Here is a 13,394-nt window from a genome sequence, read left to right on the forward strand (position 1 = left end):
CCTAGGTATGATTGTGGTGAAATGAGGCGGAGAGCAAGGATTATGAATGATATTCTGGCTAAAATGTGTGAGGAGATGGGAGTACAGTTTGTTAATGTGTGGAATGAGTTTGAGGGACGAAGTTAGCTGTATGGGAGCGATGGACTGCATTTGAGTGGTTATGGTGTGAGTCGCTTGGAGAGACTGCTGCTGGAAGGTAGAGAAGTGAATAGAGAGAATGAATCAGATCTAGAGGGGAGTGATGTGGAAGAGCAGCAGAGTAAGACAGGAGAGATTGAAGAAGTGGAAATGAATGGGGAAGTGAGTGGTATGAGTATAGAAAATGAGAGAATGGGTGTGCAAGAGGAGCAGGGAAACGTGGATGCTCAGGGTGGACAGGGGTACACAGCGTGAGAAAGGAGGATGCTCCAAGAGGAGGTGAGAGCATGTGTAGGCAGGAAAGTAATGGGATGACCAGGGATCAAGAAAAAACAGATGGAATTGCAAAGGGTTCTATAATGAAGAAGCAGAAAGGGAAATGGCCCCAGTCCAGCATGGAGAGATCACATCGAGTGAGTGGTATCAGTGGAACTAGCTGTAGATCCAGAAATGAGCTCTTGTGTTTGTATACCAATGCTAGAAGTATAAGAAACAAGGCGGATGAAATGGTTGCACTAATTGCGTCTGTGCACCCAAAGATTGTGGGAATAAGTGAGACATGGTTAGATGAGGACGACATCCTGACAGGAATAGAGATGGAAAGGTATGATGTGTTTCGTGAGGATAGAAGGGATAAAAAGGGAGGGGGAGTGCTAGTGATGATAGAGAAAGAGTTATGTCCATACATGGTAGAGACGCAAGAGGGAAATAGGCCCAGTGGTTTTGAGGCAGTATGGTGTGAGATAGAGGTGAATAGAATCAAATACTTGGTGGGATGTTGTTATAGACCTGGTAATGTATGGTGGTGATGATAGTGAAATGTATAGTCAAATAAGCCAAGCAAATAAGAAAAGGGTGATCATTATGGGTGATTTTAATTATGGCAATATAGACTGGAATGAAGAGATAGCAACTGGAAGTAAAGAAAATGAGTTTCTTGAGTTTTTGAGGGATAACTACCTCAGACAGTATGTAACAGAGGGCACACGAGGATTAAGGGTCTTGGATTTGGTCATCTCATCGGAGGATGTAATTATAAATGAGGTGTCAAATCATCTACCAATTGGTGAAAGTGACCATGAGGTGATTACTTGGGTGGTTGCCAGTAGTGCAAGGACCCCTGTGAAAAAAGGGTATATGTGGAACTACAAGGGGGGGGGGGGGTGATTATGAAGAGCTCAGGAGACAGCTTGCAGGTGTAGCATAGAATGAGGAGTTAGCTGGAAAAGAGATCAATGCAGCTTGGGGGATTTTCAAAAACTATTTAGTAGATGCAATGTCTAAATGTATACCACGGGTGAGAAGGTTAAATAAGGTAGGTGTGAGATGGATGAATAAAGAGATTAAGCATGCAATACAGAGAAAAAGAGCATTGTGGAGGCAGCATAAGAGAAGTGGAAATAACCAATTCCATGAGGTCTACAAAGACCAGGCAAGGAGGGTGACTTGGTTAGTGAGAGTAGCTAAAGAGAGGTATGAACAGCAGTTAGTTAATGAAACCAAAAAGAATTCTAGAGAGTTCTTTCGATATGTAGCCAGCAAAAGAAAAAATGATTATGGAAGGATGACATTGATTGGAGGAAATGGTATAAAGACAGCTGTTGCAGAATGTGTGGTGGAGATACTTAATTAGCAGTTCATAAAGATCTTTCAATCCTGTGAATGTGACTTCATGGAGAGATTGAGAGCAGTTGATGATGGGGAGGAGAGACTGACTGTAAGTGAGCAAGAGGTGTTTGGGGAGTTGAGTAAACTAGATATAAATAAGGCTGTGGGACTTGATAATATATCACCGCGTATTCTTAAGGAATGTGCCAGAGAGTGGACACCTGCCTTGACATATTTTTTTAATCCGAGTCTTGCACTTGGTCAAGTTCCTAAAGAGTAGAAGGAGGGCAAGATTGTGCCACTTCATAAAGGAGGTGATCGAACTCGAGCATCAAACTATAGGCCTATCTCTGTGTCAGGTGTTGTGGTTAAGTTGTTGGAGAAGCTTGTGAGAACTGGGATCCAGAGTTGGGTTGACAACAATGGTATAATCTTTGATGGACAGCATGGATTTGCTAAAGGGAGTTCATGTTAGTAATCTACTTACTTACTTACTTACAACAATACGGTGACTGCTTCCTTGGACAGAGGAGAAGGATACACAGTAATATACTTGGATTTCGCAAAAGCTTTTGATAGAGTACCTCATGATAAGTTGACAGTCAAACCAGAGCAGATGGGGTTGGATATTAGATTAGTGCATTGGATTGGAGACTGGCTATCTGATAGGTATCAACAAGTTGTGTATGAGGGTGCAATATCCAGGAAAAGGAAAGTCACTAGTAGAGTGTCTCAGGGGTCTGTTTTAGGGCCATTACTGTTTAACTTGTATATTAATGATATTGGCGAATATTTGGATGGAGATATTCAGTTGTTTGCAGATGCTGCAAAGTTGGGACGAACCATAAAGAGTATTGAAGATGTTGTGGCCTTTCAAGAAGACTTGAATAAATTGAGTGATTGTGCAAGGAAATGGGGATGTGAGTTCAATGTTGCAAAATGTAAGGTTTTAAAATTTGGAAAACAAAGATGGGATGCAGAATTTATGCTTGGCGAGAATATATTGTTGGAAGTAAAGGAAATAAGAGATCTGGGGGTGATAGTGGATAAGGATCTAAAATTTAGGGGACACATTGCCAAAATTGTGAAGACAATACAAAGGTTTCTGGGAATGATGCGGAGGACACTGATGTGTAGAAGTAGGGAGATTCTTGTTCCATTGTATAAGGCTTTGATTAGGCCACACATGGACTATTGTGCCCAGATTTGGCCACCGGGTTTTCAGAAGGATGAAGAGATGTTGGAAAGGGTCCAAAGGCGACTGACTAAGGTAGTTTCTGACCTCTGGAATGTCGAGTATGAGGAAAGATTGAAAAGATGTAATTTGCAGAGTCTAGTGGAGAGAAGGAAGAGGAGAGATATGATAGAGACCTACAAGTTGGTAAGGGGTTGTTATAGGATCAATGGTGAAGAAGTTCTACAGAGAATAGTGGGAGATCAGGGGAGAACCAGATGTCATCCCTGGAAACTGTATAAAGAGGGTTTGAGTAGGGGAGTGAGAGGCAGGTTTTTTCGTGCATTGTTGTGAATGATTGGAATGCCTTGCCTGAGAGTGTGGTGACTGCAGGAGTTTGAGTGTGTTTAAGACACGGTATGATGAGATGTGTGTGTGTGATAAAAGGACCTCCCAGATGAGTCTTTGACTCCATGAGGTCTTGTTTAATAATAATAATAATAATAAGAGCTTGTAATTCAGGTAACGGAATATTCAATGAAGGAGGTTTAGATTTATACAAAATCTGTGCAATCTCAAATCTTAGCCTGTTAGTGTCATCTGTATGTAATTCCTTGATGATTTTTTCCATCTACCATAAAGTCTAAAAGGCTGACAATGAGGTGTTATTGCAAAATCTGGCATTTTGACAATACAATTACTTCGTTATTTGTAAAAGGACAGTTATTTAAAATTATAACCCATTTTTTATGGGTAGAGCTGGGTTGTTGATGAATGAACCAGCAACTTCTTTGTTCTAATAATTCAAACTTACATATCAACTTCTGTTTATAGCTTAAGTGAGCATGTCTGGCTGAGGAAAGAGAAATTCTACTGATCAAGTCAAAATGTTTAGAACTAAGATTATTCTGTAGTTGAGTTTGAACTGCTGAAGTTTTATTGTTATTAGAGAAGAACAGCTTATTAACATAACATAACCTTTCAGACAATGTTGCCTTGCTATCTCTTTGGTAAATATTATTGAGCAGAATAAGATTTAATAGCCTCATTTTCAGTGGCACCCAGGGGGGGGGGACACCCACCACCACCCAAAAAAAAGAAAAAGGAAAAAAACACTAGAAAATTTTCCAAAACTCGTTTCCTAATTAAAATTAATTATTTTATTTATGTTGTGTCATTCTTCTATTTCTATACTACTTATGAATTAGCGGTAACATAAGGTGGGAATATCCTATAGCTCTCGGGAATCACGGCTGCTGTGAACGCAAGGTGAATGAGGTAGTGCTTGGGCAGACCAAGCTCTATTTCGTTGCCTGAGCTGGGCCAGAGGAGATCACGGGTTTCATGTATTGGTGACCACTGCAGATGCTCAGTCATAGGTCGTATGCAATGCATAGTGTCTATTCTCAAATTGTCTACTCAACTCCCCCCTCTCCCCCAAGATTAAATCCTGAGTGCACCACTGGAAGGAGTTTGATAAATCTGGAAATTAAACCAGTATTACAACATTGTTTTAGAAACACAAGTTGGTTATGCAAGTGTGACTTCTTTAAATGTAGGTTACCAATTTTCTGATAGACCTCCAGTAATCTTCATCATAAGAATAAGTTACTAGTTGTTTAATAGAGACAAAAAATTTTGGAATACGTGGGTAGTCTGAAAAGTTCTTGGCCTAACAATGAAAAAACAAATTTAAAATTTCAAAATTATTTTTATTTTTCAACATAATCTCCCTTAAGACTAATACATTTATTCTAGCGATGCTCCAGCTCCATTATCCCGTCCCTGTAGTGGTTCTCAGTAAGATCTGCAAAATACACCTCTACAACAATCACCTCTCAATTCGAAGAAAAACGCTGACCATGAGGAAGAGTTTTAGTTTTAGGAAGTCAAAACCAAAGGGAAGAGATAGAAATCAGAGGGAACCAAATCTGGGGAATAGAGTGGATGTTCCAACAATTTATAGTGCAGATCCCTTAATTTTCCCATTGCCAAAACACCTTTGTAGGCAGGTGCATTGTCCTAATGACAATGAAGATAATTTTTTTCTTCTGCAAACCAGGCCTTTTCTCACGAATTTTTCATCTATGATTAAAAGATGGGAATAATATTCCGTGGTTATTGTTTTAGCCCTTTCAAGATAATTAATAAACAAAATGCCTTTAGCATCCCATAACACCAATGCCATGACCTTTCCTGCTGATGGAAATGGAACCGACTTTGTCTTCTTTGGTGCTGAACAACTGGCTTCTGTCCACTGTTCGAACTTCGAATGAATTTCTTTTGCCATTAAACCTACTTTTATAAAGAATTTTATAACCACATAATACTCAGTTTTATTCATTTCAAGGGATACAGACAACACTTTTGCTTCAGAAAGCTGTATAAAACAAACTACTTCATAGAATGACTTGCAATTTCACATGTATGCTTATAACAGATGCACCAACTTAGAAAAAAAAATCTTGCCGATAGTGTTGCCATCTATGGTCAAGGCTGAGAACTTTTCAGACCACCCTGTAGTATATTTTTTGAATAATGGCTTCACACATGTAAGAGAAAATGAATTGTAATTTATTACTCCTATATATATATATATATATATATATATATATATATATATATATATATATATATATATATATATATATTTCGCTTAACAGACACTGCGAGACCTTGATGCAGAAAATAATTGATAAGTATCATCCCTCTTCCAGACTGCAATCTGATGTTAAAAGGATCACATACCCTGCCTTAAAGGAACATCTGAACAAACATCAAGGACCCTTTGCAGATCTAATTTGTACATCACCTTCAAACCAGCCAGAAGTTGTTATTTTTCTTACCACATATCAAAGATACATTATCACCTTTATCCTTGCCTGGTGTTTATCCAATACTCTGTTCTTGTCATCTTTGCTATTTTAGACAGACTGGCCATTCTGCTACTATTAAAATTGAAGAACCTCAAGATTATCAGTGTCTAGTGTTGGCGGCATAAGAAGCAGGATCTGAACTTTAAGATTTTTGGATTCTGAAGGTTCAGGCCTTGCTTTTTATGCCATCAACACTTGCCACTAGAACTGTACAAAGATGCCACACTACTGTAGGTTCAATTTGATCATCTATTTTTTGAATCGTGTGAAGCCCTATACCACCATCCTAATATTAATTGGATAGACTGTATGCCTATTTCTAAGTTTTGAGAAGTTATTGCTGTTAATTCTTTATAATTGTTTATATTTTTATTTATTTATTATTTTAAAATTAATTAATTAATTATACATCTATTCCCACTTGTCTGAACTCTAATAGTGTTTCCTCCTACTGGACAGCTGTGACTAAGACACGTGATATTATATGCCTGCTGTTTGAGTTGTTGTTGTATTCAGATTTTAAAAATGTTATTAGTTTTTTTTCTATCTTCTCCCTGAAAGAGGCTCATGACATATTGAGCAAAATATGGAAGCATAACAAATTGTATTTAGTTTCTTTACAGGTCTGAAGCCATTATTCAAAAAATATAGTATCTGTAAGAAGTTATTTCAACACAATTTGAACTCTTGCTAAAATAATTATTTTAATAAGAAACCATTACAACAAAATGAATAATCCCCTCCTAATCACTGTAAAATGAAAATATCCAGTGATGCTTGAAATAGCACTGAAGCTTAACAGCAATGGTGGTAAAAGGAAATCATGCACGACTACACTAACGAAAATCTGCTTGGACACCAACTAAAACAATTTATTTATGTTTTCCAGGGGAAAGTTGATGTGCTACCAGGTGCAAACAACCTGTTAACAATCTGTTTTGTAGGTTTCTAGAATTATCTTTATGAGGAAGTATTTTATTTAAGAATCCCTTAAATTATTTTACTTACTCCCACTGGCTTTTTTAAGAGTTAAAGATCCTTCCCCCCACCATCAAACTTATCCAAGGACTCCAGTGGTCACTACACCACTTTGGGAATCTCTAGTCGAAAGGAAGGTGGGTAGGTAGAGCAATCTCCTAAGCAGGGAAGCAAGCTTGCCTGGGTAATCTTTTTTGTTTAAAACAACAGTGGTATTCCTCTTATATGCCTTTTACCCTTATCCACTCCAGAGACCAGCCACATTCTCTAGACACCAGGTGTTTACCAGGTTCCGTGCAGTTGCAGTCTGTCTTGCTTACTACACTCAAAGAGGCAGGACTGCAAATATCCAAATTTCTGAACACATGGACTACATCCGGTTCCATGAATACAGCCACTCTGGACTTTCTACCCATGCTTTGGACACCCACCACAGGATATGTTGGAATAAGGTCACCCAAATCTATCACATCAAATACAAATTATTATTATTATTATTATTATCCTAAGACCCCATTGAGTCATCCAGGAGGTCCTTTTGTCATACACACATCTCATCATACCATGCCTTAAACACACTCCAATGCCCTGCAGACACCACACTCTCAGGCAAGGCATTCCAATCATTCACAACTCTGCATGCAAAAAACCTGCTTCTCACTTCTCTGATCTCCCACCATTTTCTGCAAAAGCTCTTCAACATTAACCCCATAACAACCCCTTATTAACTTGTAGGTCTCTATCATATCACCCCCTCTTCCTCCTATCCACTAGATTGTGTAAATTGCATCTTCTAAACTTTTCCTCATATTCGACATTCCAGAGTTCAGAAACGACCTTAGTCAGTCACATCTGGACCCTTTCCAACATCTCTTTGTACTTTTGAAAACCAGATGACCAAATCAGAGCCTCTAATCTTATACAATGGAACAATAATCTCCTTACTTCCACAACTCAATGTCTTCTGTATCATTCCCAGAAATCGTTGTGTTGTTCTTACAATTTTGGCAATGTGTCTCCTGATTTTCAGATCCATATCCACTATCAAGATCTCATATTTCCTCCATCTCCAACAACATATCCCCGCTAAGCTTAAATTTGACATCCTATCTTTGTTTCCCAAATTTTAAAACCTTACAATTTGCAACATCGAACTGGTATCCCCATTCCTGTGTCCATTTACTCAATCTATTCAAGCCTTCTTGTAAGCTTCTACTCTTCATAGTTCGTGCCAACTTTGCATCATCTGCAAACAACTAAATATCCCTATCCAAATCTTTGCCATTAACAAACAAGTTAAACAGCAATGACCCTAAAACATACTCCTGAAGCACACCACTAATGACTTTCCTCTTCTGGAATATTGCTTCCCCATACACAACTTGCTGATACCTATTAGATAGCCAGTCTCCTATCCAATGCACTAATATAATATCCAACCCCATCCACTATCAACTTATCATGCTGTAATCTATCAAAAGCCTTTGCAAAAGCTAAGTATACTACTGTATATCCCTCTCCTCTGTTCAAGGAAGCCGTCACATTATTGTAATAAGTAAGTAGAATACTAAAACATAACCTCCCTTTAGCAAATCCATGCTGTTCATCAAAGATAATACCATTGTTGTCAACCCAATTCTGGATTCTAGTTCTCAACAGCTTCTCCAACATAACCACAACATCTCACACACACAGGTATGCGAATAATTTGATGTTTGAGTTCTATCTCCCTTATGAAGCAGCACAATCTTGCTCGACCCTGTGCAAGACTCATAATAAAAAAAATATGTCAAAGTAGATGCCAGCATACTGGCACATCCCTTCAGAATATGTCGTGATATATTATTAAGTCCTACAGCCTTATTAACATCAAGTTTGTTCATTTCCCAATATACCACTTGCTCAGTTACAGTCAGTCTCTCCTCCTCCTCATCATCATCATCAACAACAACAACTGCTCTCAAACTCTCCATGATGCCCATTAAGTATCTCCACTATATCTTCCACAACAGTTGTTCTTATACCATTTTCTCCAATCATTGTCATCCTTTCATAATCGTTCTTTTTTTTTTTTTTTGCTGACTACATATCAAAAGAACTCGCTAGGTTACTTTTTGGCTTCATTAGTTAACTGCAGCTCATACTTCACTTTTGCTACCCTTACCAACCAAGTCAACCCTCCTTGCTTATTCTTTCTAATCCTCATGGAATTGATTATTACCACTTTTCTTATGCTGCCTCCATAATGCCTTTTTCCTCTGTATCGCATGCTTAATCTCTTAAATTTCCCCCAGGCTGCATTGATCTCCTTTCCAGCTAACTCCTCGTTCCATGTTACACCTGCAAGCTGTCTCATGAGCGCCTCATAATCCCCCCCCCCCCTTGTAGTTCCACATATACCCTTTTCTCACAGAGGTCCTCACACTGCTGGCAACCACCCAGGTGATCACCTCGTGATCACTCTTACCAATTGGTGGATGATTTGACAGCTCATTTATAATTACATCCTCTGATGAAATGATGAAATCCAAGAACACTCAATCCTTGATCGCCCCCTATTACATACTGCCTGAGGTAGTTGTCCCTCCAAAACTCAAGAAAGTCATTTTCTTTGCTTCCTGTTGTTGTCTCATCATCCCAGTCTTCACTGCCATAATTAAAATCACCCATGATGATTACCCTTTTCTTATTTGACTGGCTAATTTTATTATACATATCATAGTCATTACCATCCACATTACCAGGTCTATTACAACATCTGACTAAGTAATTCATTTTATTCGCCTCTATCTTGCATTATTCTGTTTTAAAACCACTGGCACTGTTTCCTTTTTGCATTTCTACTTTGTATGGACATAACTCTTTCTCTATCATCAATAGCACTCCCGCTTCCCTTTTTACCATTTCTATCTTCACGAAACACATCATACCCTTTCATCTCTGTTCCTATCAGGATGTTATTCTCATCTAGCCATGTCTCACTTATTCCAACAATTCTTGGGTGAACAGGCTCAATTAATTCAACCCATTTCATTTGACTTGTTTCATACACTTCTAGCATTTGTATACAAACATAGCAGCGCATTCCTGTATCTGTAGGTAGTTCCACTGATACCACCTTTCAGATGTGATTTCTCCATAACTTTCTTGAGCCATTTCTTTTTTCCTTACTCATCCTAGAACCGTCTTCAAATTCAACTGTTTTCCCTACATCCCAGGCCATCCCTTTCCCTTTTTTGTCTACACATGTATTCACATCCTCTTGGAAGACTAACCTTTCTCACGCTATGTTCTCCTGTCCACCCTAAGCCTCCCCAATTCCCTGTCTATCTTGCACACCTGTTCTCTCATTCTCTATACTCATGCCACTTGATTCTTCATTCATAACCACCTCTTCAGTCTCTCCTGTCTTTCCAGCAGCAGTCTCTCCAAGTGACTGACAGCAAAACCATTCAAATGCAGTCCATCACTCTTATACAGTTCATTTCATCCTTCAAACTCATTCCACACATTAACAAACTGCATCCTTTCTCCTCACACATTTCTGCTAACATATCATTCATAATCCTTGCTCTCCACCTCATCTCCCCACTGTCATACCTGGTAACATGCTTGCTACTTTTCCTATCACACTATTATCTTTTATCTGTATCAACAATCTCCTGATATCCTAAATCTGACATGTTTTGTGTTCCCAGTCAAATTATTTGTCCCTATTACAACTACCAACTCTATTGCTTGCTTACTTCTCATATCTAGTACCTCAATCACTATGAGAGGCTATTCCTCGAATCTTCCTCAGCTCTGAAAAACTTTCCAAACCTCAACAGATTTGGGTGCATTAACCGTCTCCAAATTTGGAAAGTGCTCATCTCAGATTTTCAGCCCAACAGCCAAGCCCACTTGCTGTTGGGCTGAAAATCTATTTAGCCTACTAGAAGGATTTTGGGACTTTAGCCCTTCTTTAGTTGTTCAGTGTTCCTGATGATAGAAATTTGACTATGTTGAAATATCAGAATTATTAATTAAAGTTATTATAATTAATATTCAGTATGCATTATAATTTCCTCAAAAATAATAGTTATAACAAACTCAGAATGCAACTTAAAGCAGTGTCATGGCATATGAAAGCATATGGCATACAAAGCACCAACAAGAAGAGTCACTAGCATGATAAAAAATACAAATTCAGATATCTGCTCAGCAGAATTAAGGAAATGCTTGATATTGAGAGAACTATGTGGTAAGTAAACATTGGCATGATTAACAAATTATTCATTTTAATGATGCAGATGGTAAATGGCAACAGAAGCACAAGACATGATTAAATTACTGACTTGTGAGGGGTGCATTATTCAGGTGGAGATGATGCTGTGCCTGATGTGGCAGGGTCCAATGTAAGAATACAAGTAGATGAAATATAGGTGCTTAGGATTTTATATGCTTTTTGTAGAATGTTTCACTGACTTTCCTTTCAGGTTTGAGACCTGAGAAATGATTCAGCCTTTGTTGATCTTTTGCATTCTCACATATACTCACTTCAAGGAAGCCTTCGTGCTTGGCCACCTTGATATCCCTTCCCCTCTCTCATAGCTCTAGTTTTCTTGATTTTGCTCTTCCATTTTCTCATTGAGCACTTTTACGCTTTCTGCAAACTCCTAACTCAAAATTCATTGAAATGTAATCGATTAAACCCTATTCTACAGGCCAAAATGGAACCTTTTTCAAGCCACTTCAGGCTTCCAGTAAATAGGGCTGTGATCTCATCCAAAAAAATAATGAATTTCATCTCCCACCTAAATTCATTCCATACAAGTGCAAACTGCAAACCATTCATCCTACTCTTTCTACACTGTAACTCATTTATAACTGTGGTCCTTCTTAATTCACTCCTGATTATGTTCCTGTGCAGTAACATTCATTGCTAAACTATTAATGGTTCAAGACTGGTTCCTGAACAATTATTATTTTTTATTATAATTCCATTTTTATTGGCAAATAATTTGTAATATATTTTTGCTTGCTATAATTGAATTATTTTTATTGAAAAAACGACTAAGTGATGATAATAATTCCTCTATGTTAATAGAATTTAATGAAATTAGAATCACTTTCTAATTAAATTGGTTGATTCATTTTGAATATTTTAATGGCAGAATTAGGATGAACAAAATTATGTGTATGGGACATGTCAAAAAAAAAAAAAAAAGAGATCTCTGTTTAATTCTTGTGGTAATGAATAGTGTCATTGTGCATGAAAGCTTTTGCAAAACACACCTGTTTATGGCTATCTACAGTCATTTCTTTTTAACATACACATGTTCCTATTTTTAAAATAACAATATGAATTAATTTTTTACCTTTTCTGCTTTGTTCTGACCAGCAATGACTCCAGTAGGCATGTATTCAGACAGTGAAGTTACGTCCAGGCATGGTTTTGATAAGCAGCTCCATGTGCACCCACATAGGAGCTCAAGAGTTCCACCTGTAAGTTCTGTAAGCACACGAGGTGGAGGAAGTCGTTTAGCAGCAGCAATGGGATTGGGCCCGGGTCTAAGTCCTGAAAAAGAAATGGATGTTGTAGCAGGTTTAGAAAGTGATGGATCTGAAACTAGCTCAGTTTCCAAGTTCAGTGTCACTAGTGCCTTTTCTACTCAGTCTGAACACCCTAGGGGTAGCAGGACATTGAGGTAAGACATTCATATGAGTTCATTCGTTTTTAAATTATTGAATTATAGTATTTCATTAATGTATTATAAATACATATTTTACATTTCTATTTTTTAAAAAATCAGTGTCACACAATGTTAATCCTTTTCTTATTTGAAATTCACGTTATTTTCTTTAGTATGCAAAAAATTCACCAAAAACAATTTATTGAACAACAATTTGCCGAAAAGCAATTCATCAAAAAAAAAACATTTAATTGAATAAACAATTAATCGAAAACAATTCCTGTAACAACAATTAATTCGAAAAAGCAATTCATCAGAAGGGTGTTCCTCAAAAAACAGTTGAATTCATCAAAACTATAAATCATCAAATAAACACTTTATTGAATACCAAATTATAAGACATGAGGAGTCTTTTTTTTTCTATCAAAAATGGCTTCAATTTATATTGGATTTACAGTGATGCTGTAGAAGCTTACCTATATTTTTTTCCCCATTGTATATTTTATACATATGTGCGTATGTCATTTTTTTTTAAATTATTTATTTCACTCTGTATGCATATACCATGTATTTTATGTAACGTGGAAAAGATTATGCAAAAAATAATATTTACTTGCTTGAGACGAAAAACATGGACATTTTAGACCTTCGTATATATTCCTTATATGTATATATTATGGATCACATTATGAAGGAAAGTGGTATTAAACATGATATCAAAATTGGAGAAGTTAATGTCAGCTCTTTGCTTTATGCGGATGATGTTATACTTCTAAATAAATCCACTACAAGACTGCAAGATTCTCTGACTAAATTGAATAGCTGTTGTAATAGATATGGTATGAAGGTCAGCAATAAAAAGACAAAGACAATGAAAATAGGCAGAATCATTGAAAATGTCAACTGTGTTGTGAATGGAGAACCTGTGGAACAAGTAAAACATTT

The 13,394-nt window shown here is 37.3% G+C and overlaps 1 protein-coding gene across 1 annotated transcript in view; it reads left to right on the top strand.

The window, feature by feature from the left end:
- The window catches only part of LOC150106868 (regulating synaptic membrane exocytosis protein 2-like), an 828,152-nt gene that overhangs the window by 499,164 nt on the left and 315,594 nt on the right, over positions 1 to 13,394 (top strand). The window contains exon 16 of the mRNA XM_090393494.1: positions 12,158 to 12,464. Coding sequence (XP_090249620.1) covers positions 12,158 to 12,464 — 307 coding nt within the window. The remainder of the gene's footprint in view (positions 1 to 12,157; positions 12,465 to 13,394) is intronic.

The sequence above is a fragment of the Typopeltis vanoorti genome, chromosome 5, assembly GCF_054136105.1.
Source record: "Typopeltis vanoorti isolate ZY-2024b chromosome 5, IOZ_Tvanoo_1.0, whole genome shotgun sequence".
NCBI lineage: Eukaryota > Metazoa > Arthropoda > Arachnida > Uropygi > Thelyphonidae > Typopeltis > Typopeltis vanoorti.